A 25,007-nucleotide genomic window follows, 5' to 3' on the forward strand; every position below is an offset into this window, starting at 1 on the left:
ATATACATTATTGAGATCCTTCATTTTGTGGCTTAAACTTTTGTGACTTCACTATATGGCAGATTTTTCTCTGATGTATAAAAAAAGTGCATAAAATGTCTAAATTTACACTAACACTTGCAACCAGAAGATATGAAAAATGGCGGTGAAAAACGGCAGTAGCCAGGGAAGCGCATCTTCTTCGGCACTGAAATGGTGTGCGGCAAAAACTAGAAATAGCTGTGAAACACGCTGTTGGGTTTATTCTGTTTTATTATTATAATAGTTATATTAATTCATTTCTTTATTAAATCAATCTCTTTCTTTTCTTTGTATTAATTCATTACTTTGTTAAATCATTCTCTTTCTGTTTTTCAAAAGTCTTGAGGTCACACCAAGTCATCTTTAACCTAGACAGCCTGTTCCAGGATGGTTATACAAACAATCCACCCAATCTGGGTCCTTGAGATTTGGTGGGCCCTTGGTGACGAGGACAGGGCTATTCGGACAATAACAAGAATATTGTTATCGTTATGTAACCGTACACTTCGGGTTTTTCTGTATGTAACGATTATATGATTATGATTATATTATATGATTCTTAGGTCAAGGAGGTTGTATAATTACTCTAATCTAAATGTTGTTAGGTCTAGTCCCTGTTTTTGTTATTAGTAAAATACTTTGATTGTTATTGTAGTCCCAGATGTTGTTTTTACTCATACGTGATGGAATGATCAACAACTCTGTAACTTGTGACCATAAGAATGGGACGAAAACGTCTATTCGAGGAGACGTTCGGAAGTTGTAAGGTGACACTTGCTGACTCTCCCCTTCGGAGGCTTTTACCCATTGTTGTATCCATTTCTATTTAATTAAATGTCAATAATTGAATAAGATGTCTTCCTGCAGTTATTGATAATTACGGACGAAGGTAATTATTAATGAACCTGACATTTTGGTCCTTCGAGCCATGGAGGTCAATATACCGGAGCGAGAACCCAGGCGCTGCTGTTCGACATCTGGTAAGTGACCGTGCGCACGGCGTCTTCAAAACCCTTGGTGGGCCGGAGTTTTTCGACGGGGGCGCCTGGATTCTCGGCGGTTGAAGACTTTTCCTGCTGGAGGGAGACATCTGATGGATCTCGGGTAAGTCCACATTAATGTCTGCATGTTGTGAAGGTGTTTACAAATGCGTTAAAGGGACATTGTATGTGAGGCCCATTGTTGGGCTGGTTTCGCGTCCTGGGTGACGGCGATAAAACCCTGTGTTTATACTAGTCAATGGCAGGTACGGTGGGGCACTTTGCTGGAAAGTGTCCTGTGTCTCAGGGGTAGGCACGAATGTATTGTACTAGAGGTACAATATTGGGGCCGGGGAGTGTCCTGTGTCTAAAGGGTAGGCACGAATATACGTTGTATGTTGTTTGTGTGGTTTCTGCAGTAAAATTAAGATAAGCCTAGGAAATACAGTCGAAGGAGTGATAATAATAAAAATAGATATAATAAAGTTAACTCTGTGAGGCACACGAACTCACTACAAAAAAGTAAAATATGGGAAACACGTGTTGTAAGGCGGGTTTGGATGACGATCCAAAAAATACGTCTAACTTGTAAGGATTGGAAAAAAAAATTGGTAAGACAAAGCGCTTTAAAAATATTACACAGCTATATTTATGGATAAATAAATATGGGTTTGCTGGCCAGCTTAAAATGCATAGAATACAGGATAATATATGCACTAATGCATAGAGGTAATATACATATATAAATAATATGTGAGTGGATAAAAGTGTAACAGCTTGTTCCACAGACACTAATGGAGGTAATATACATATATAAATAATATGTGAGTGGATAAAAGTGTAACAGCTTGTTCCACAGACACTAATGGCGAAATAAGGCCGGGGAGAAGTTAAAAATACTATTTTGGGAAAATAGTGGGGGCTCCCTCGGATAACGGGGATATATTTAAGACCGTGGCGGCGGGAAAGTACTGTTTGGTAAGGAAAAAATAGCGGGGCCTCCTCGGCTGACGGGGAAAATATTTACCGAGATAGGTGACGGGCGCGGAGGAAGTTTAACAAAAATAAAGGGAGCTAGAAAATTAATGGAGACACTGGTATTTAATTTGGTTAATCCAGGTATGACGTTTTGTGATTACAATTAAATTGGGTTTTTTTGTGATGCTTGGGCTTGTATAACAACAATTAGAATGGTTATTTCCAAGTGCTGGTGGTGCTTTGTTAATATAACCTATATGTACTGTCAATTTACAGCAATGTGATGGCTTATTGCAGCTTGGTTTTTGATCCCGTCCGCTAGCGGGAAGATGGTGTTTAAAAAGACAAAAGAATATATACAAAATGATCATTTAAATTTTAGCAGGGAATGTCACTTGTGTTTTTATTATGCTCTAGACTTGCCAAAAAATGTGTCAACTGCGGGGGAAGCGTTTCTGGTGCAGCGGCTGCTGATTAGATGGGAGTGAAACATGTGGGCCGCGGGGCAGACGATTTAACTGTGTTGGGCTTTCGGGAGCGTTCGGACCGTGTAAACGACTAAAATTTTGTGATCCTTTCCGTGAAGACATTATAATAATAATAATTGGCCTTGGGGGTGCTGAAGCAAACTTGAGGGCAGAAAATGGGTTTTTGCCATATTGTTGTGCTTGCAGCATACATATTCTGGATATATGGGGTCTTGGAAAAATATTGTTATGTAGTTGAATATCGGAAGAGGGGTTAATTTGACGTTTTAATGGTTGTCTTCTCTAAAAAGCGTTGTATTTGGGCACAGGGAAAAAGCTGGTTTGTAAACATAAGATAACAATGCTGTTTTCGCAGCAAGAGTGGAGGTCATAGTTAACGGCTAATTGCGTTTTCTGTTTGGACTTTTCAGAATAAGAACAATACATGGGCTGCAAGAAATGCAAGGTTATGCGAATGCTTTCGCATTGATATTTTGGGTTTTAAAATGAAATGTATTAAGAGGATAGAAAAAATCTGTTCAGTAAAAGGTTGATTTGGTAAAAAGCTTTGGATTTGGGAAATAGACCAAAATAGTCATTTTTGAGCAATTGTGGATTTCAAAGGGGTCTTAGTTAAAGGAAACTAGCTTTTGGAGGATAAAATAATATTAATACTATTTCAGAATTTTTTGATTGTTCAAAATACTTTAATCCAGGGGGTTGGCTGGTTAAAGAAAAGGCCAGGATGACAAAATTTACAAAATTATGGTATATTGGTGACGATAAGGTTTTTAAAACATTAAAGTTTGTAATTAGGAATTGTCTAACAAAAGGTTGATTTGTCTCATTTAATTGTTGTAGATTTTTGTTTTGGTAACAGGCTATGGGAAATGACTCGTGTCTTAAGTAAACATCATATGAGGTGATTTACAAAGTATAGTAGGTATTGAATTATTTGGCTGATTAACGACATCAGATGGGAAATTTACAATGCAATAGTGGCATGATAAAATTCATGGCATTCATCCAAATAATTAGGTGAATTGTAAATAAAATAATTGGTTTAGGATGAGCATATTTTCCCTAAGAATGGAGTAACATGGAATGTTTTTCAAAGTGCACTTGAAAGAACATTGTCTGTTGTCCTGGCAGGAGGAAATATGCTTTGTCACAGGTCATATTGATGACTTTAAGGATATTACGGATTGGATAAGCATTGGTCAATTGATACAACCAAATAACGTTGCTTTTACGGCTTTAAGGGCATGCAAATTGGTGAGAACTTTAGCAACGATGGGGTTAATACGCCTGAATGTTACAGTGATAACGAGTGACAATAACAAGCTTAGATAAGGGAGGGAAAGGAGAAATTCTCCAAATTCCAGAATCTGGCTTAGAAACAGGTTATGTTAGTCGTTTTGGGTTTTTGACAGGATGTGGTAGTACATTAATTCTGGGAAATTTTGGGAAATTGGGGACCCCATATCTAAAACAAGTTTGAGACAAATGTGTAAATAGGCTCTATTTGGCGCTGGATGCACAAATTCTAGTGGGGCCTTTCATGTTTTGAAACAAGTGACGCTTTAGGTAGATGGGTTGTCTATGAACAAAACGGGATGGGGGAAATTCGCTTACAAATTCGGCGTGTTATCTTGGTTCATAGAATTTGGAGTCAAGGCGACGTAATAAAGGCCATAGGCGTCATGTTGTATAAATTAGGCGTGGATGAATTTGTTTTACAAATGGGGGAGATTATCTTATCACCTGAAACAAGTAGAAACAAAATTGGATGGCCGCATTAAAAGGTGATTGGCATGCTATTAGAGGGAATTGGGATTTTCCAAAAACATGATAGGGGGCCATTAGGTCATGGCGGCTGTAAAAAATAAAAACTTTAGATGTGAAACTATTCCCACCTCAATTCGGGCAACAAACAGCTAAACTGATAGCATTAAAAAGGATATAACTTTGTGTGAAACTTGAAGGTAATTTTTTACAAACGGTTAAAATGCTAGAGTGGGGGTGTGTATATTAAAGGATCTACTAATGAATGGGTACTCCAGTTTACTCCCACAAAATGAAATTATGGATGCTAGACTGGTTGAACACACTAAATTCTTCTGTTTATGAGTGTGAGCGTGAATGATAGTTTGTCTTTTTGTGTTTTTTGATTGGCAGACCACCGAGACATAATCTATCAATAAAGAAAATAATTTGGGCTTGAGTCAAGGGAAGACCTATGTCTCGACAAGGGGGAGGTGGCCTTGCTACAACGGCACTACAAGGCTTAGGGTTTAAATCTATATGCATACCCACATATCCATTTCAAAAAATACATATAGATTTTATTTTATTTTTATTAGATCATATGGATATCATTCCACGATATGGAATTCCAGAAACTATTTATAGTGATAATGGCTCCCATTTTGTTAATATAATAGTTGTCTACCATCCACAATTGGCGGACCTTATATGAAGTCCTGTTTGGTAGACCTTACAAATTGTTATTATTCACCACACAATGACAATTGGATGATGAGGCGAATCTATCAGGAAAAAAAAAAAAAAAAACGCACACACCAAATTTAGACTATCAGAGGGAGATTTTGCTTGTCAACAGGAAACGGACGAAGCGACGGTGATTCTTGAAGACTGGATGCTGATAAGCAGCATAAAAGAAGAAACATCGGAGCAACGCAAAGTGGGAGGGTCCTTGTTACTGAAAGGGGACACGGATGCACCTTTCCCACAGTAAGAAGGTTGTCTAAATTGAAACGTTTCAAGAGGAAAACTCCCTAAACAAAGACAAAAAGTCATGTTGAAAACAATTATTGCTTTTGGGGCAATGAGATTAATGATGATTGTGATTCTATTCCTTTCCACAGTAGGGTTGTTTTCTCCAGTTGGAGAAAAAGGCGGAGGCGTTTCAATTGAGGATACACCTTCTTACGGGAGGGTAAACCGAGAAACATACACATTTACATTTAATTAACATTACCTACTAAATCAAATTTCCAAAATGAAAATATATATTTGGACTCGGCGACGTCCCGGTTGCCATACAAAGGGGCAATCTATGGTGGGAAATATGTGTGGTACATTAACAGCAAAAAAAATTGAAGATTGGGAAAAGCCTTGTTGCAGAAATTGGTCAAGATTGGAAAGCTTGGACTGACATATTAACCTGTGAAATTTATTTCTGAAACAGGGATTTCCCAAACGGGGGATAATTGGGCGCTGTTAATGGAGTGTAAAGAAGGCAAGCACTATGTGGAGCTACTTTGGTAAAAGGGTGGTCTCAATTGAAACATTGAGGGGACGGGTAAGATAAACTTTCTGACTTAATAAGATACGGGAAACACCAATATTAATTGAAAAGATTATTGCTCAGCAAGCAATACCATAAAACTATAGGGAACTCTTTTATATTGGGTTTGACGTCTCCATATGGTTTCAATTGAGACTAAACCATCTTACAAAAGATTAGGATAACCTACCAGACAAGGAAAAAAAAAAAAAACGATGGGGTCTAACAACTCCCTCAATCACCATTCTTTTGGGGAAAAGTTTTTACAAATGAAAAAACGTGTCCTACTTGGCAAGAAAAAATATTGAAGCAGTGTTTATCCTGTTACGCGGTAAATAGGAAGTCAATTTTTCCACTGTTTAATCATTTTACCTGCTTAAACCTTACAGGGCATGGTCTGAAGCTGGGGGCGATAAATGAGACGTGGTGTACCGGCGTTCTAAAACAAACTACACCCCTGATACCACGTTCTGGCCTATGGTGGCGGGGTGGTAGATAAATTATACGACTCCTGCCGACACGCGGCAGGACTAGGTACTTTGGTCTCACTGCTCTTACCGATGTCTGTTTTTCCATCCACAGTGGAGGAGATACAATTGGCGGCTCATAATTCGGAGGTGAAGGGTCGACCCTCCCGACATCGTCGAGAGGCATGGAGGGAAGGAGATCCAACATACATTGATGCGATTGGCATCCCCGGGGCGTACCAGATGAGTATAAGCTGGCTAATCAGATCGCAGCAGGTTGGGAGTCTATCTTCCTTCTAATCACCCCAAACAAAAATGTGGATAGAATAAATTACTTACATTACAATGTTCAAAACTTGGAAATTATACTGAACAGGGATTTGTGGCCATGAAGGAACAACTGGCAGCTACCAGTCTGATGGCGTTCCAGAATCGCATAGCGGTGGATATGATCCTTGAAACAGGGGGCGTGTGTGCAATGTTTGGAAAACAATGTTGCACCTTCATACCGAACAACGCGTCACCCAGTGGATCTCTCACCAGGGCCATTACTGGCCTGCAAACACTGAACCGCAATATGCAAGAGCACTCTGGAGTAGATACGTCCGCATTGTCAGATTGGTGGGATAAGACCTTTGGAAAATCTAAAGATTTGGCTACATCCTTCGTGGTGACTATAGGCACAATTACCGCTATCCTAACATTGTGTGGGTGATGTAGTATCCCCTGTTTGCGCTACTTGCTAAGCCGACTTATAACTACTGCAATGGCCCCTACAAATTCTAAAGTACATGAGTTGTATCTTATGGGACGGTTTGGGGAAAGCAGTGAGGTCCAGGAGTACGGTAAATCCGAGGACCAATTGGACGAATATAATTATGTTTTTTCTCTTTCAGACCAGCCATGGGAGTAAGGAGTAGGCGGATAAAATCGCAGTCACCCGACATTTCCATTTAGTGATTACTAAGAAATGACTAATAACATACATATTATAAAAACGGGGGAATGTTGGGTTTATTCTGTTTTATTATTATAATAGTTATATTAATTCATTTCTTTATTAAATCAATCTCTTTCTTTTCTTTGTATTAATTCATTACTTTGTTAAATCATTCTCTTTCTGTTTTTCAAAAGTCTTGAGGTCACACCAAGTCATCTTTAACCTAGACAGCCTGTTCCAGGATGGTTATACAAACAATCCACCCAATCTGGGTCCTTGAGATTTGGTGGGCCCTTGGTGACGAGGACAGGGCTATTCGGACAATAACAAGAATATTGTTATCGTTATGTAACCGTACACTTCGGGTTTTTCTGTATGTAACGATTATATGATTATGATTATATTATATGATTCTTAGGTCAAGGAGGTTGTATAATTACTCTAATCTAAATGTTGTTAGGTCTAGTCCCTGTTTTTGTTATTAGTAAAATACTTTGATTGTTATTGTAGTCCCAGATGTTGTTTTTACTCATACGTGATGGAATGATCAACAACTCTGTAACTTGTGACCATAAGAATGGGACGAAAACGTCTATTCGAGGAGACGTTCGGAAGTTGTAAGGTGACACTTGCTGACTCTCCCCTTCGGAGGCTTTTACCCATTGTTGTATCCATTTCTATTTAATTAAATGTCAATAATTGAATAAGATGTCTTCCTGCAGTTATTGATAATTACGGACGAAGGTAATTATTAATGAACCTGACACACGCCACCAAGCGCTTTCTTGTTTCCGACGGGTTCCGTTTCCCATCGCGTAGGCTATACTTCGTAGAGAAAGAATAATTTGAGTCAATTCCAGGCTTGTTTATACTTTACATTGCCACTGAAAATGCCTGTAAATGTCCACGACATCGAAGCCACAGTGAGCCAAGGATGGCTTCCCCATTGCAGACTGACATGGCAGCAAAGTGGAGCTATGGCGATCCTGGGGCGCATGGCGGCAGCGTTGGATGGGCAGAATAGGCTGCTCCAAGTTTTATGGAAGAGGATGCACTGAATGTTCTTGGGTTAACACGGATCGCCAAACGCTCTTCATGATTGGGGATGATGCTGGCTGACTTCACGGTAAATTCAGCCTGAACCAAAAACTTTGACAATGTTCATGCTTTACAAAACAAGAACAAAGCCCATGTTTTCATTAATTATTATTATTAATAAAATATAACAGACAAAGGTGTTTTTAGATTGTTTTGTTACTGGACATGTTTCGATCTAACGCTTAGTCAGTCCAGTACAGTAATCCTTCGTGTGTGTTCGTGTCCGTGTATTCGTATATCCGATTTCAAGTCTGTGTGTTCGTGTCCGTGTCCATGTGTGTGTGTTTGTGTGTGCATGTCCTAGTGGGTGTGCATGTGTTTGTGTGCATGTCCTAGTGGGTGTGCGTGTGTTTGTGTGTGTGCATGTCCTAGTGGGTGTGCGTCTGTTTGTGTGTGTGTGTGTGCATGTCCTAGTGGGTGTGCGTGTGTTTGTGTGTGTGCATGTCCTAGTGGGTGTGCGTGTGTGTTCCTATATCCGAGTTCAAGTCCATGTGCTCAAGTCCGTGTGTGAGTTTGTGTGTGTGCCTGTCCTAGTGAGTGTGCGTGTGTGTGTGTGTCCGTGCGTATGCGGGCATGTGCGTGTTCCTGCGCGTTCTTTTGAGCGTGTTCCATGTTTTACCCCCCTGTCTTGTGTGCGTTTTCTTTGGGTGCTCCAGTTTCCTCCCAAAACCCAAAAGATGCATGGTAGGCTGGTGAGCTTGAATGGTTGTCTCTTTGTGCCCTGTGATTGACTCACAACCAATTCAGGGTCTGTCACCCGCCTACTGCCCATAGTTGGGTGGGATAAGTTCCAGCACCTGCACAGTAATTGTGAGGACAATCGGTCCGAAAAAAAAAGGAAAGAGCATTCACTGCTAATTGACTCGCAACCAATTCACGGTGGCTGTGACCCGCCTACTACCCATAGTTGGGTGGGATAGGTTCCAGCACCTATCCGCAATAAATGTGAGGATAATCGGTCCGGAAAAGGAAGGAAAGAGCATGCCCTGGTAATCATTTTAGCTCATATGGCTTGGACTTCTAGTCCGTCAATTGCATTCAATGAGTAAATACAGATCACTATTTCACTGATATGGTAGTACATTTTTAAAAGTTGATATACTACTTGTGAATGTGATTATACTCAATTAATTTGACAGTCAATTATATAAACTCACTGACTGTGATATTTGTCGAAGTCAATTGAATCTGACAGGGTTGGCTGTTGCCAGGCTCTCTTGGTACGCACCTCTGGAGAGGAAGCGGTGAGTGGCGAGCAGAAGCTGGGGTGAAGTTTGGATCTTGGGCTCCCCTTCAGCTGTCTTGAAAAGCGAGAACTCCTCGGGGGTTACACGGGGTTCTAGGGGTATTTCCAGTGGGGGCAGTGGATGCTTCACCTTCCTGTCCACTGAGAAGCACAAACGTTGTGTCGATGATAAAATACAAGACTAAAATTGAAAACATATTTTTCGACAAAAAAAGAAAAATATCTACCAAAATATATATACAATAGGGGATTTTTTTTCTTAATAGTGCAATTTTTTAATGAAAACATTCATTCAGGGTAGCCTGGTGGGACGAGTGGCTAGCGCGTCGGACTCACAGAACAGGTCTGGGGTCCTGGTTTTAAATCGAGGTCAGTCCACCTGTGTGGAGTTTGCATGTTCTCCCATGTCTCCGTGAATTTACTCCGGGTACTCCAGTTTTCTCCAACATTCCAAAAACATGCATGGTAGGATGATTGGATACTCAATGTTAGGTTAGGTCTATTTCATCCAGTATTCTGGAAATTTCTTGGTTGCAGTAGCAATACAGATACAAGACACACAAGACATTGTAGACCTAGGTAAAAAAAACTGGAGCCACACACAGGAATTCCACAAAGTGGGGATCTTTTGCAGACTGAGACTGAGGTTACCACACAGTCCCTCGGTATTCTGGAGGTTTTAAAGATCATCTTCCTTGCCAAGATCCTCCTACGCTTCTGTTGATAGGACTATCGACGAATCAGCAGAAGCAGAGAGGCCGGTCCTCCATCTGACCGGCAAGAGATCTCACACTCTCATAAAAATGATGGAATGGTCGGTCTGCAGCATTGCCTTTTCTCCCGGCACTATTGTCCACTGTTGATCTTGAGTGCATGACAGCGGAGGTAACGGCTGAACGGCTCCGTAGGCGTCTCGGACTAACACAAAGAAAAGTCACGCGACGGGTGGGGCCGAGTCGCAAACGCCGCAGAACAACAAAGCAAAAAGCACAAAGCAAAGCAAATGGGAAATCATTATGAAATACCAAAATGCAATAAAAAAGACAGGAAAGCAGCAAAACCACAAAATGAGCAAGAGCAGATTGAGCTACCACTACCAGCTGCCACTTCAGCAGCGCCATCTTAGTTGCAGTAGTAAATTCGGTTACAGACAAAAAAAGACGTTGTAGAGTTGGATAAAACTGGAACCACACACGGGAAGTCTTCCAGAAGATGGGGAACTTCTGCAGACTGTGACTAAAGTTGAAAATATGCAGTCACTCTTTCAAGCTTATCCACACAGAATCTCACTTTCCCCATAATAATAGATGGAATGGTTGGTCTGAGGCGTCGCTTCTTCTCCCGGCACTATTGTCCAGCTCCGGAATTCCAGCGGCATTGGTGTTGCCCCTTCTGTTGCGTATTATTTACAGCTAATCCATGTGTATGACAGCGTAGGCATTGCAGAATGGTTACAAAAAAAGATGTAGCAGAAAGATGCCAGGCTAACAGTACAAAGAAAGTTGTAAATACGGTGAAGTAGAAAGTAAAGAGAAAAGGAATGTATTAAGAAATATTAAAATGTAATTTAAAAAAAGTTAGAAAGGCTGTAAAAACACAAATAAGACGGCGCCATCTTGGGAAAAAAGACATACATTATTATACAATATATTGCTCATAAGTATTGGTCAGTGTGCATGGTTGCCCGACTCCCTGGGCCCGTGTGACCCAAATGAGGATAAAGCTGTTCAGAAAATGAGATGAGATGAGAAATTAATTTCTTCATTTTCCCGCTTACTATCAAAAAGTTTGAGGGGGTACTGGAGCCTATCCCTGCTAATAATGGGCACCAGGTTAGGGACACCCTGAATTGGTGGCCAACCTATCACAGAGAAATAGGAGACAGATAACCGTTTTTGAGACTCCAACCAGCCTACCATGTTTTGGGGATGCAGGAGGAAACTGGAGGACATGGAGAAAACCCACGCAAGCCTAGGGAGGACACAGGAAATCGCGGACCTGGGATCAAACCCTAGATCTCAAAACAGTCAACCCGACGCACTAATCAATTTCCACCAGGACGCAGTTCCCAAAATCATGTAAGCCATTGGTTGAACACTCTATATTGTCCCAATATATAATTGTGAGCATGAATGATTTTCTGCCCTGCAATTATCTTGCAACCAATACTGGCTCCATATATTTGGCTGGGATAGGCTCCAGCATCCCTGCAATCCTTGTGAGAATAATGAAAATGAAAAAAAGAAAGAATGAATAGTATTATCCCAATTTTTCATATTTATTTTTAAATAATTCAGCCATCAAGGTGTTTGAATGATGTTGCACAATGAAAAAAAATAGTCGTAAAACAAATAGATGAAGACTTCCAGTCAAAATGGAGAAAACTTACAGTAGCCGTCCGACTCATCTAGGATCTCTGATTTGATGATCTCTTCAATGACGTCCTCCAGTGTGACCAATCCCAGCACTTCATAGAAGGGGTCGCCCTCGCCCTCATTATTAACCTTCTGTACAATGGCCATGTGAGAGTTGCCTGAAGTCAACGAGCAAATGTTAACCTGGATATGGGTCAATGGGTGTGATGAAACAATCGCACCTCACCTTTCTTGAACTCCTCCAGCATGGCATCCAGCTTGGTGTCATTGAAAACAAAGTGCAGCGGGTGGTTGTAGAACTTGGTGATAGTAGTCATTGGTGTACAGTCATCAGGATCCACCAGCGCCAGGTCCTTTACGTACAGGATCTCCACGATGTTGGACCTGCATTGTTCAGTTTGGTGATGATCCAATAAAATCAGAGGAATTGTTGATTAAGCTGGCGTTTTAAGACTGCTGTATGTTATATTATTATATAATTAACAGTCAAATAATAATTGGTTTTGGAATGAATTTCTTTGGCTTGGTAAATAATGTGTTGGTTTTTTTAGTTAGCAAGTGTCAATTTAAGGGGCATCTTGAGGCCAATTGGTGGAAATGTCATCTGTCACTACTTGGCGGCTTTAAAATTAGCAGCTTCAGCACATCGTGTTTTTTTTATATTAAGTATGAAAAAATGTTCAAAAAAATGTCAAAATTCAGACTGAAAATCACAAGCGGAGAACACTTTCATGCCTTCCGCTTGCCATTAAGAAAAATGGAGGAAGACAGGTGACTGTCACTAAACTGCAGCGAAAAAGTAAACTGGCGGGCAGCGGGCTGTCACTTTCACCTGAAAATAGAGCTTTTTGATGAGATTCATGGTTTCCATTTTCCGCACAGTGCGCTGACACCGTTCCTCTTATCCGAAAATACAAGCTTTCTGGACGGGTAATTGAAGGCTTTATGAAACGGTTGAGTGAAGAAGTTTAATTTCCCCCAAAACTATGACAGTACTAATAATAATCGGACTTAGGCCCTATCGTCATCATCAACAACAAAAGCCTACTTGTCATCACACCCAGAAACTGCGCATGACGGAATTGGTAGTGATTCTCCATAAGCTTTGTTTACTCGGCAAAAGACCTAAATAAGTGATGGTAACGGACTGGTAATTTGGCATTCGATTCTTCGCGTCACCCACCCTCGAGCGGGTCACTTACCTCTCACTGTCTTTCACTTACCTTCAGTCAGCCAGTAGGAGGCAGATTACCACCCAAACATCTATTCATATTACCTCAGAAGGGAATATGTGCTGTCGACCGCAAATTTAGAGTTCTGATGGATGTGGGGAAAAAACTGTCCTTAAGCCTATTTGTCAATGCTTTGTGGGACCTATAATGTCTGCCAGAGGGCAGCAGCTGGAACAAATTGTGACCAGGGTGGTATGGGTCCCCTATGATGTTACTGAGTCTGCTGAGGTAACGAGGGCTGGAAATGTCTTCCAGTGAGGGCAGAGAGCAGCTGACAATCCTCTGGGCAGTGATTATGACTTTCTGCATGGCGTTTTTGTCTGCCGTCATGCTTCCAGCATACCACACTGCGATGCAGTATGCCAAGATGCTCTCTTCAGTGGTTTTATAGAAGGTTATCAGAAGCTAGGTATCCAAGTTGTTTCTCCTAAGTACCCTGAGGAAATGGAGTCGTTTCTGAGCATTCTTCACCACTGCCGTGATGTTTGTAGACCATAAGACCGTATCCGTGCCGTGGACCAACCAGGAATTTAAAAGGACTGGACCCTGTTTACACATACTCCATTTATGAAGAGTGGGGCCAGATCTGTGCTGTGTTTGCGAAAGTACAGGATTATATTTTAGTTTTCGTGGTGTTCAGTGTGTAATTTGTTTAAGGCCTATATAAGTATATTGAAGGTTTATATAAGTGCATTTGTATGTTTAAGGCTTGTATAAGTAACCAGCATTGGTTTGTACTAACAAAACACAATAAATACATACAGTACTGTATACATACATAAGAGAGATGGAGAGATTTACTAGAAACTGGCCGAAAGAAGCTATCTAATGACGATTGAAGTTTTCTTCTTTTTTACATCATAAATGATGCGGTAGCACTGTACGGCACTTCCGCACTGCAGAGGAAGGTAGATGCTGGGTGAGCTGAGTTCTCACAGCGCCAGGTGTCGGTATTAGCGGCGGAAAGAAGCACTACTCGGAAAAAGGCGCGCAATACGAAATCAGTCTTACGAACATTTTTCGACAAACGGAATTTGCAGACATGTTTGTATGTACCGTTTGATCGTAAGTTGAATGTTCGTGAGTAGGTGAGCGTCTATACCAGGGGTGGGCAAACTTTTCGGCCCGGGGGCCACATTGATTTTAAAAATTTGACAAATGGGCCAGCACAAGATACGATAACATATAAAAAAGTGCATCCGTTAACAGTACATATGAAACAAACAGAAAAAAAGGACTAAAGTATTAACATACTCATCACTCATCATTAAAGTATAAAGTACAAAGTAAAGTAAAAAGGAATGTATTGAGAAATATTCAAATGTAATTTTAAAAAAGGGGAGGGGCCGTAAAACACGAAAAACAAATAAGAATGGACAGAGCTACTCCCACTGGCTTCCACGTAATGGCGCCATCTTGGGGGAAAAAAAACTATTAGGACAACGTCAGCGGGCCGGATTAAAAAGCCTAACGGGCCGTATTTGGCCCGCGGGCCGTAGTTTGCCCATGTCTGGTCTATACATACACATAAATATATAAGCACGTATATACATACGTATATATAAGCATGTATATACATTTTTGTGTGCCGCTGTGCTTCCAGCATACCACACTGTGATGCAGTATGCCAGGAAGCTCTCTACAGTGCTTCTATGGAAGGTTATCAGAATCTTGGTATCCAAGATGTTTCTTTTAAGTAGCCTGAGGAAATGAAAATGTCGTTTCTGAGCCTTCTTCACCACTGCCGTGACGTTTGTAGACCATAAGAGCGTATCCGTGAGGTGGACCAACCAGGAATTTAAAGGAATGGACCCTGTCTACACATACTCCATTTATGAGGAGTGGGGCCAGATCTGTGCTGTTAGCGAAAGTCCAGGATTATATTTTAGTTTCCGTGGTGTTCAGTGTGTGATTGTTCACCGAGCACCACGAAGACAGTTTATTGACCTCATCTCTGTAAGCCTACTCATCCCCTCCTGAGATGAGTCCGACCACAGTGGTGGCAAATTTAATGATGGTGTTAGACTGGTGGGTTGGTGTCCAGTCGTATGTGTACAGGGAGTACAAAAGAAGACTCAGTACACAGCCTTGAGGGGAGCCAGTGCTCAGTGTAATGGAGGAAGAAAGGTGGGGACCAAGTCTAACAGTTTGTGGTTGGTTGGTCAAGAAGTTCTTTATCCAGCAGCAGATGGGAGAGGATAGTCCAAGGTGAGAGTTTGTCAGTCAGAATGTCCGGTTTCATGGTGGTAAAGGTTGAGCTATGGTCAATGAAAAGCATCCTTACGTAATTCCCACGGTGTTCCAGGTGGCTCAATGCTGTGTGTAGAGCAATGGCGATAGCATCCTCAGTGGACCTGTTTGCTCTATAAGCAAACAGGTGAGGGTCAACTGAGGGAGGGATTGTATTCCTGATATGGCGGGCTACCAACTTTTCAAAGCACTTCATGATCACAGGCGTGAGTGCAACAGGCCTAAGTGCAACAGGCCTATATTCATTCATGCTGTCAATGGTTGGCTTTTTGGGGACGGGGATAATGGTGGCAGATTTCACGCAGGATGGAATGATGGATTGTTGCACGGAACAATTGAATTTTTTTGTGAAAACTCCAGCAAGCTGGTCAGCACAGGCTTTAAGCACCTTCCAAGGTACTCCGTCTGGGCCAGCAGCCTTCCTGGTGTTCACAGACCGCATTACCAGTCTCACTTCCTGTTCCCGGAACTTCAGGGTGCAGGGTGGTGGTGAGAGAGGGTCTGATTTGTCAGTCTCAAAGCGGGCAAAGAAACAGTTCAGTTCCTCCGCTAGTGAGGCATCTGTGTTAACAGACATATTATTGTTATTGTAGCCTAGGAGTTGACCGCCCTTTCATAATGATTTCCTTTTTTTCTGGAAGAGTCCATCTGGAAAATGGCTTTGCCAGCAAATCCGAAACCAAATCCACTTGTTTTCCTGCGTTGGCCATTGTCGGTGGAATTTGCTAGCTCTGGCTGGCTCAATCTGGCTTTGGCCCACCTACTCGATGACAAGCCAGTCATAGTTGGTGAAAGCTATGACGTATCCTTACGCCAGCGAGAAGGCAATGACATATACCTATGCCTGCGAGAAAGCATTGCGGTGTTGTTAACTCGAATTCTGATTGGTTAAAGCAACACAACGCTTGCTTAATGCAGCAGAGCCTGCAGAACGGATTGTGAAGGCCTTGAGGCAGATTTCTGATCCTGGCAACAAATAATGACTGAAATGTGATTGGTTAAATGCTTCAAGTATTGATCGACAAAATATAATATATGATTTGGATATTTCTTAGGCCAGCAGAGAAGGCCTTAAAGGCCTCGAGGGCCCACCACTGCGTGTTTCTTTCTTTTCCCTTTTAAGATTTTCAACCTAATCACCTTCCTATCATCGTAAACTACTATGAACAGTAAAATATGGAGGAAGACTGTGTTGTTCATGCGTTCGGAAGAACGGGGCCTTTTTCAAGTTGGGGCAAAAGATTTAGGGAATTACAAAGCAACTTGACCTCAACCAAGAATAAAAAAAGAAATTACAAATTGTTGGGTTTATTCTGTATTACTATTATACATATATGTGTAGTAATTCATTTCTTTGTTAAATCATTCTTTTTATTATTCCTTAAGTACGTATAAACAATCTTCAAGTCCTCTCTCACGTGGACTTCTTATCCAAAGATTGTTTATACAGCTACTCACCCAATCTGGGGCTTCGAGATCGGTTGTTCTCTTTTGCAACGGAGCCAGGGTCACTGGCCAATAACAAAGATGTTGTTTCTGCCACTTCCATAACACCCGTGACACTTCGGGCTTCTTTATGTAATTGTTATATGATTGTTAGGTCAAATGAAGGCGTGATTGTTTTCATCCAAATGCATTAAAGCCGTACGCGAAATACTGTTCGAGAGGATACTTTTGAAGATGTATCTTCCCGTAAGGTTCTTATCTGTGATCCAATCTATTTAGTTAAATGTCAATAAATGAATAAGATGTCTGCCTGCAGTTATTGATAATTACAAAGAAGGGTAATTATTGATGAACCTATGTCCAATACTGTATTTTCTCACATGTAATTCAAATTTGTTAATTGCCATAGCTAGAGTTAATGTCGCCGCCATAGACGGCATGAGACGTCCAATTCATCTTGACTGGGAGGGCAAGCAGCAATCGTTTTATCAATGACAACAAATGAGTTCATACCTTAATAATATAAACCAATATATTAAAAAACTGAATCTTTTTTACCTATGAAAATAACCCGATTGTCCCCGATTTAAACGACTTTAGATAGTATCGCACCACAATATGGTAACATGGCATTTGGGTGCTCACCTCTCTTCTTCGTAGATGGGCACTCGTGTGTAGCCACTCTGCATGATATCTGACATGGTGGAGAAATCGAGCAGTGTGGAGCTTGGCAGCATGAAACAGTCCTTTAGGGGTGTCAAGATGTCCTCCACCGTCTTGCTGCGCAGCGTCCCGCGTCTGAATTCCTCCTTCACAAACTCACTGGCAAAAGTGAAAACAGACTTGAAAGCAAACTGGGCTAGTGGCGTGACACACGTTACCTGTAGGGGTCATTGACGCTGCTGCGGATCATCTCCATGGTACGCTCTCTGATGCAACAGGTGCTGATGTCCCGCCTCAGCGCCAGGTCCAGGATCAGCCCCAGTGGGCAAGAGAGTGGGCAGGTCAGGACCATGCTGACCTGAGCTAGCCAGGCCAGGCCCGGGGCCAACCGAAAGCCATAGCCAGAGCTCAAAATGTGCGGCACCAGCTCGCCCAGCACAAAAAGCGTCGAGGCGGCAGCGAAGGCGGCGGACGAGACGGAGCCAAGAACCCGGAACAGCAGCACCGCCAGAGCTGAGTGGCCAAGCACACATAGGAAGAGTAGCGAGCATGCCTGTCGCAAAAAGCAGACGCAGTGCTAGCTTCAGTCTTGGGTTGTTGCAATATACTGATATGATCATACAGTCGTACCTCTACTTACGAAATTAATTGGTTCCAGAACTTTTTTCGTAACTTGAAATTTCCTTAAGTAAGTGTGCTTAATGTCTATTTTCTAATTTGTTACAAGGTCCTCAATCAACTACCAACTAAACCCTTGAAATTGATCAAAGTGTCCCAATTCTGTATGAAAGATGTGAGGAAAAAAATGGGAGAAAATTATAAAGGAACTTATTTATTAATCTGTTAAAATAAATAAAGCATGTGAAAATGTGCCCTGCACCACTGAAATACGACCATTGTACTGGGAGAGATAATTTGTGTTTGTCCGCCAAATGGCGGCAAAAGCCTGTTCTTGCCAAAAGCCGTCTATTTTGTAGTACATTTTAGACTTTTACGTGTGCTCTGTGTGTGAAAATATATTTCACATTGCATTTGTACGTTTTTAAATTGCTCAATAGGGGGAATTCAAAATAAAATAACGGATAAGGAAATGCATTTACTTTTTGAGGGATCTTTTTCGCATCTCAGGTCACTCATTTGCATGTAAAAATGTCGTCATCTAAGATTTTGTACCTAAAGGCATACGTAAGTAGAGGTTTGACAGTCACTCATAACTCTACTTACAAATCCCCCTAGATGAGAAATCTTCAGGTTACAAATTTTTTTTATATGCAAATGATTGACTCAAGATCTGAAAAACATCCACGTTAAGGAATCCCCCCAAAAGTAAATGCATTTCATTATTTGTTATTTTACTTTGAATATATTGTTGCAGATAAATTGATTCTCACTTTGGAACCTCGCTACTCTCTACTGGGCTATAATTTTATCTCTCAAATTCTATCTTATATAATGACAATACAGTGTTCCCTCGCTTATCGCGGTTAATGGGGACCGAGACCCCCCGGAATAAGTGCATTTCCGCGAAGTAGGGGTGCCCCTTCAAAAATGCTTAAAGAAACGTGTAACACGTGCACAAAAGCACCACCAAGCAAAAACATCATAGTAGTCCGTATGGAGGATCTTCTGCAGTTTTTTTGCACATAAGAAACATCGTTATTGGGAGTTGTGAACATTGTTTTTTTGGGCGGTGAGGATGCGCCAGCCATGACGTCATCAATGCGAATCCTGAACTCTCACCATGTTATTGACCATTTCTTTGATGCAATTACTAATTCTTATTGAATATTTTGTTTCCACCTCTTGTAAGATGATGTAATTTATAATTTTAAGTTAATATCTTTACATTCTTTATTTTTATTTTTCCTGATAAAAATCCGCGAAGCTCTGCGTCCGCGATAGCTGAAGCGCGAAGTAGCGAGGGAACACTGTATTACAAAAGTATTCAATTACCGTATTTTCACTACTAAAGCCACCCTCAATGAATGAAACATTTTTTTCCATATATAGGGCGCACCGACCGCATTGTAAGGCACACCACTCCACATTACACTGATCTCGGGTTACGTTATGCATCCACTAGATCAGTGGTTTTCAAAGTGGGCGGTACCGCCCCCCGGGGGGCGGTGTGAACTTTCAGGGGGGCGCTGACGAATAAACAGGCGAATGGGGGGCGTTGAAATAGTGAAGGGGGCGATGGAGCAATTACAGTAAAATGTGACGTTGGTGTTTGTAGAAAGACCGGAAAAATTGATTGTCTGTAATAAAAAGTCGACAAAAAACAAGCTTTATTGAAACAAGAAACGTTGTCTGCTCGAGCGCTCACGAGCAGCGCGCATATACCGCATATCACTAATTGTCGCGAGTTTATCGTCGATGCAGGCGACTGGGGAAACCACCACCATCCAGTCAGCCGCAGAGGAGCACACAATAGCGCGCCGGCAACGCTTAACCACAGACGTATGCGCACAACGACCGGCTTAATGCATCAGCTATCAATTTTTATGATTAGAGGTGAACTGCGCATTGGTCTATTAAAAGAAACGAAATTAGCGAATAATATCTGAGGCGCCTGTCTTCTATTTATTTAAGCTTCGTTCGTTGGAAAGGGGTAAAGAGGGGGGCGTTGGCATTTTGGCCCGGCGGTGAAGGGGGCGGTGGCCAAAAAAGTTTGAAAATCACTGCACTAGATGGTGCTGCGCTAAAGGGTATGTCAACAAAAGTCAGATAGGTCAGCCACTTTATTAATAGATTACAAAACAGCTTTCTGACAACTCCATTCACTCCCAACATGAATAAAAAACATTATTTTTTTCTCTGAGGGTAAAGTATTAGTATTTTCGTGACAGCAATAGCATAATAACTCATGTTGAACAGGTGGGCAAATGCGGACTCCAACATGTACGTCTACGTCTCACCAAAGTCGTACTTAATCGAGTCGGTAATTTCTGCCTTCCAGAAAGCACAGTTGAGACTTCCACTTGGAATGATGGCAAACATAGAATTAATGTGCTAGATCGAACTCAACCGAAATGAAACGTCGTTTTACATAGCTCAGCATTCACCGCACGCCAGAAATAGAGTCGGGGGTTGCTTGCCGTAGTTGCGAGAGCTGTTGCGGCTCAATATTTATCTATATATGTAATATATTTATATATGTATAGTTCCCAGTCTAGCTCTGAATGCTCTGTTCACGCCAACATCTAGCGCCAGGAGTTCTTTTGCAAATCCACCCTAGTAAATGACGGCCGCTGTCAATTGGTTGATGAAAAAAACTGTATATCCCAGCAGTCACTGCACACTACTTTTTCCATGGGGAAAATAGAATCGGGGGTTACATGCTGAAGTTGCGAGAGCTGCTCAATATTGACCCATATATTATAAATATATCTACATCTGCACATACATATATATGCACATGTGCACACGTGTATGTGTGTATATATGTATGTGTATATAGGTATGCGTATATAGGTATGCGTATATAGGTATGCGTATATGGGTATGTGTATATATGTACGTGTATATATCTATGTGTATATATGTATATGTATATATGTATGTGTATACAGTGGGCCCTCGCTACTTTGCGGTTCAACCACCGCGGATTCAGAGCTTCACGTTTTTTTGGGGGAAAAAAAAAATAATATTACATTGAAATTCACCAGGGCTTTCGCACCGAGCTGATCTAGACCCTCAATTGTTATTGTAAACAGACAACATATTTTACATTTTTTTTCTTATAACATGAATTTCACTCTCTCTCTACCCGTATTCTATATTGGTTATTGTATACAGGGGGGGGGGGGGGGTAAAAAATAAATAAATAAATAAATAAATAAAATAAAAATAAAATTAGGGATTTTTGAAGGGGCACCCCTACTTCGCGGAAATTCACTTATCGTGGGTGGTCCCGGTCCCCATTAACCGCGATAACTGAGGGATTACTGTATATGTATGTGTATATATGTATGTGTATACATCAGTGGCAGTCCGTGCATTTTCCTGTAGTGCCTTCAACAGGTAAAATCCACTTCCTAGCAGCATTTATTGATTAAATACAAATACTGGAGCTTTTGAGACATTACAACCTGGTCAGGGGGGTGATTTCCCTGGGAAAAGACAGTGATGGACATCAATGGCGAAACAGCAAAAATTGCACTAAAATGGGGTAAAATCCACTTCCTAGCAACATTGAGTGATTAACACACTGGATCTTAAATACAAACACTGGTGCTTTTCAGATAACAGAACTTGCCCCACATTTGAAATATTATTTAGGAATATAGTCATTTTACTCACCAAAAATCATTTTAAACTGTACAAAATATCCATCATCCTTTCTTTTTTCCTTCTTTTATATCTCCATCGAAGCTGATGCTGAAAGTCGAGCCTATTCTGTCGTATTTCTGGCATAGTCTGTCTTGAAAATGGCTTAAAATCAACACAACAATATATTTGCTTGTGCAGCATGCTCCAAATACAGTTTGGTAACTCTCTTGTAGGTAGCGAACTGAAAGTGGCGGACACAACCTTTTCCCGGCTGTAACAGGCTTGCTAGCTTCAGAGTTGACCGCCCTTTCATAATGTCAATTTTTTTCTGGAAAAGTCCATCTGGAAAAAGACTGAGTAAATCTGCAACCAAATCCATTTGTTTTACTCCATCGGCCATTGTGGGTGGAGTTTGCGATCTCTGGCTGGCTCACTTTGGCTTTGGTCCACCTGCTCTATCACTAGCCAATCATAGTTGGTGGCATGACATATCTCTACGCCTGCGAGAAGGCAATGACGTATACCCACGCCTGCGAGAAGGCATTGTGGTGTTGCCAACTCGAAATCTGATTGGTAAAAGCAACAGTCTTATAGACGCTTGTTTAATGCAGCAGAGCATGCAGAACTGACTGTGAAGGCCTCAAGGCAGATTTCTGACCCTGGCAACAACAAATAGCTGAAATGTGGTTAGTTAGTTGCTTAGATATGAAAACACATCTAGAAGCAGCACAACCAGGGGAAAAGCAATGAAAGGAAGTTAATTAACACCAAATGTAACAAAAAAACTAACCAAACATTCTTCCCACATTTCAAAGACATGCAAAGTCTTCAGCAAGTGCCATAGGTGCAGCAGGAGCGGCGTATTTCTGAGGTTTTCGGCGCACAAGGAACATTGCGACCATTTCTTTTCTTGTACAAAATTGCTTTTGTACAAGACATGAAACTGCCACGATGATTGCCTAATTTAATGGCTCTGAACATATTATCATCAATCTCCATATTGAAGATAACTTGCAGATGTCTGGTCATGCCAGTTTAATGGCCATTTCTACATCGTAAATCCCTCATAATGCTGGTTCTAATTGTTTCTATTCATAGCGGTTACTACTCGCTCAGTGTCCTTGAAAAAGGATATTGTAGCCGTCTTTCGAATGCCAGCTTCGTCTTTCTTTATAAAATGCACAGTAGATTAATTTATGCTGCAATGGCGTGCTAGCTTTATTAGCATAGCAACTTCACTTTTTTTAGGTCACCGTCATCATGTCTCATTTTGTCCTGGGCTCACTGGATGCCAGGATGCTTAGGAGACATTTTCAACGGTGACTCCAAACAAAGCTGGAAGATGCATGCTGTAGTCTTTCTCCACAGGTCATCTAGCGATAGGAAATTCAGTCGCAAAAAAACAAGAGAAGGCAAGATGTCGCCCTTCTGTCTTTTTATACAATTCTTCTTCTGCGGTGAAATATGAGTTCTTCAGCGCTGAGTACCAGCCAATTCACCGCAGAGCCATGACCATCATTTTTATATCCCTGGCTGGCTTCTGCTTGTGAGTTTCAGCATCAATTTTTCAATTTTTATGAATTTTGTTATATTTAATATTGTAAAAATGCAATGTATACTGAAGCTGAAGGTGGTACTTTGAGATATGAGCTTAATGCGTTCCGAGACTGAGCCGATTTACTCGTATCTCAATCAACGTTTCCCATTGAAATGAACTAAAAACAAATTAATTTGTTCCAACCCACTGAAAAAAAAACACCAAAAAATTGGGATATTGGAATGGATTTTTTGATTTGTTCTAATTCACCATCTATTAACAGAGTATCAAATAACTATTGGTTATGATGTTTAATAGTACTAAAATTAGACGGATTCCGCGGAGGGGAGAGAGACACTTTTTGCGTGGCAACGGGCTCGTAAAATAACAAACAAATTTAAATGAACTTGGGTTATGAAACAGACACACACAAAAATAAGTTTAATCGAAGCGTACACTAAACTTAAATCTAATATTGTTTTAAATTTTCATAACTTTCTTCTCCCGTGTTGGCTCTATTTGCCCCGCCTCCACCCTGACTTTCAGCTGCAGTTTTTAAAAGGAACCTATCCAGGGTTGTTTGCTTTTGTCTTCCTTCAAAAAATTCCAAAAATGATGCCCACAGATGTTCTCACAATAGCATAACGCATAACCATTTCCTAACAGGAAGTAGTATTCTCCTCTCGTATTGGCGATCAAGTTTTTCCACGCGTACACTACTATTCTGCATTGCCTAACGGGGGAAAACGGGGCCTACAGAGATGAGGTCCTTAGACTCAGTGAGTGGTGTGCTCTCAACAACTTGGCGCTGAACGTCTCCAAAACTAGAGAGCTCATCCTGGACTTCCGACGGAACAAGACTGCTCCATCGCCCCTGTATATTAACGGCGAATGTGTGGAGCAAGTAGACTTTGAAATTCCTAGTAGTCCACATCTCTGATGATCTCACTTGGGCGGCAAACACCAAAGCATTCATCAAGAAGGTGCAGCAGAGGCTACATTCCTGAGAGTGCTCAGGAAGGAGCAATTGGACCAGCAGAGGGTGATCAACTCAGCCCTAAAGATCATCCATCAACTGCCCCCAACCCACCCATTCCAGCATCACAGCAGTGGTGAAGAAGGCTCAGAAAAGACTCAATTTCCTCAGGGTACTTAGGTGGAACAACTTGGACACCAAGCTTCTGATACCCTTCTATAAAACCACTGTAGAGAGCATCCTGGCATACTGCACCACAGTGCAGTATGCTGGAAGCACGGCAGCAGACAAAAAGGCCATGCAGAAAGTGATAAACACTTCCCAGAGGATCGTCGGCTGCTCTCTGCCCTGCGAGGTGTCAAATTACGAGTCCGTAACCATCACTTAACTAGGTATTTTACCGAGTAAACGCACCTTGTGGAGAAGCACTACCAATTTCCTCATGCGCAGTTTCTGGGTGTGATGACAAGTAGGCTTTTGTTGTTGATGAGGACGACAGAGCCGATGTCCGATTATTATTAATATTATTATCTACGAATCTTGGTGCCTTATAAGGGCAGAGAGCATTATAAAAGACGCATTACGTACGCACCCGGGCTTCCACCACTTCAACCTGCTGCCCTCTAGAAGGTGCGACAGAAATATAACTGCAAAGACAAGCAGACTCTAGGATAGTTTCTTCCGAGGAGCTGTCACCATACTCAACTCAAGTTCTGCACCTAAGACCTAATCAAGACTTATTATTGTAA

General features: G+C 41.4%; 1 protein-coding gene across 6 annotated transcripts in view; it reads right to left on the reverse strand.

Annotated features, from left to right (window-relative positions):
- cnnm3 (cyclin and CBS domain divalent metal cation transport mediator 3) overlaps window positions 1-25,007 on the reverse strand; it is a 42,110-nt gene that overhangs the window by 14,498 nt on the left and 2,605 nt on the right. For all 6 annotated transcript variants that reach the window (XR_013329520.1, XM_077738105.1, XM_077738103.1 and 3 more), the window contains exons 2-6: window positions 17,692-18,026; window positions 17,456-17,632; window positions 12,109-12,266; window positions 11,897-12,040; window positions 9,490-9,648 (exon numbers count right to left, since the gene is read on the reverse strand). Coding sequence is in view for 5 of the 6 variants with exons in the window: in XM_077738105.1 (XP_077594231.1) it covers window positions 9,490-9,648; window positions 11,897-12,040; window positions 12,109-12,266; window positions 17,456-17,632; window positions 17,692-18,026 (973 nt within the window). In the remaining variant the exon portion in view is untranslated. The remainder of the gene's footprint in view (window positions 1-9,489; window positions 9,649-11,896; window positions 12,041-12,108; window positions 12,267-17,455; window positions 17,633-17,691; window positions 18,027-25,007) is intronic.

Source organism: Stigmatopora nigra, chromosome 17 (genome assembly GCF_051989575.1).
Source record: "Stigmatopora nigra isolate UIUO_SnigA chromosome 17, RoL_Snig_1.1, whole genome shotgun sequence".
In the NCBI taxonomy this organism is placed as follows: Eukaryota; Metazoa; Chordata; class Actinopteri; order Syngnathiformes; family Syngnathidae; genus Stigmatopora; species Stigmatopora nigra.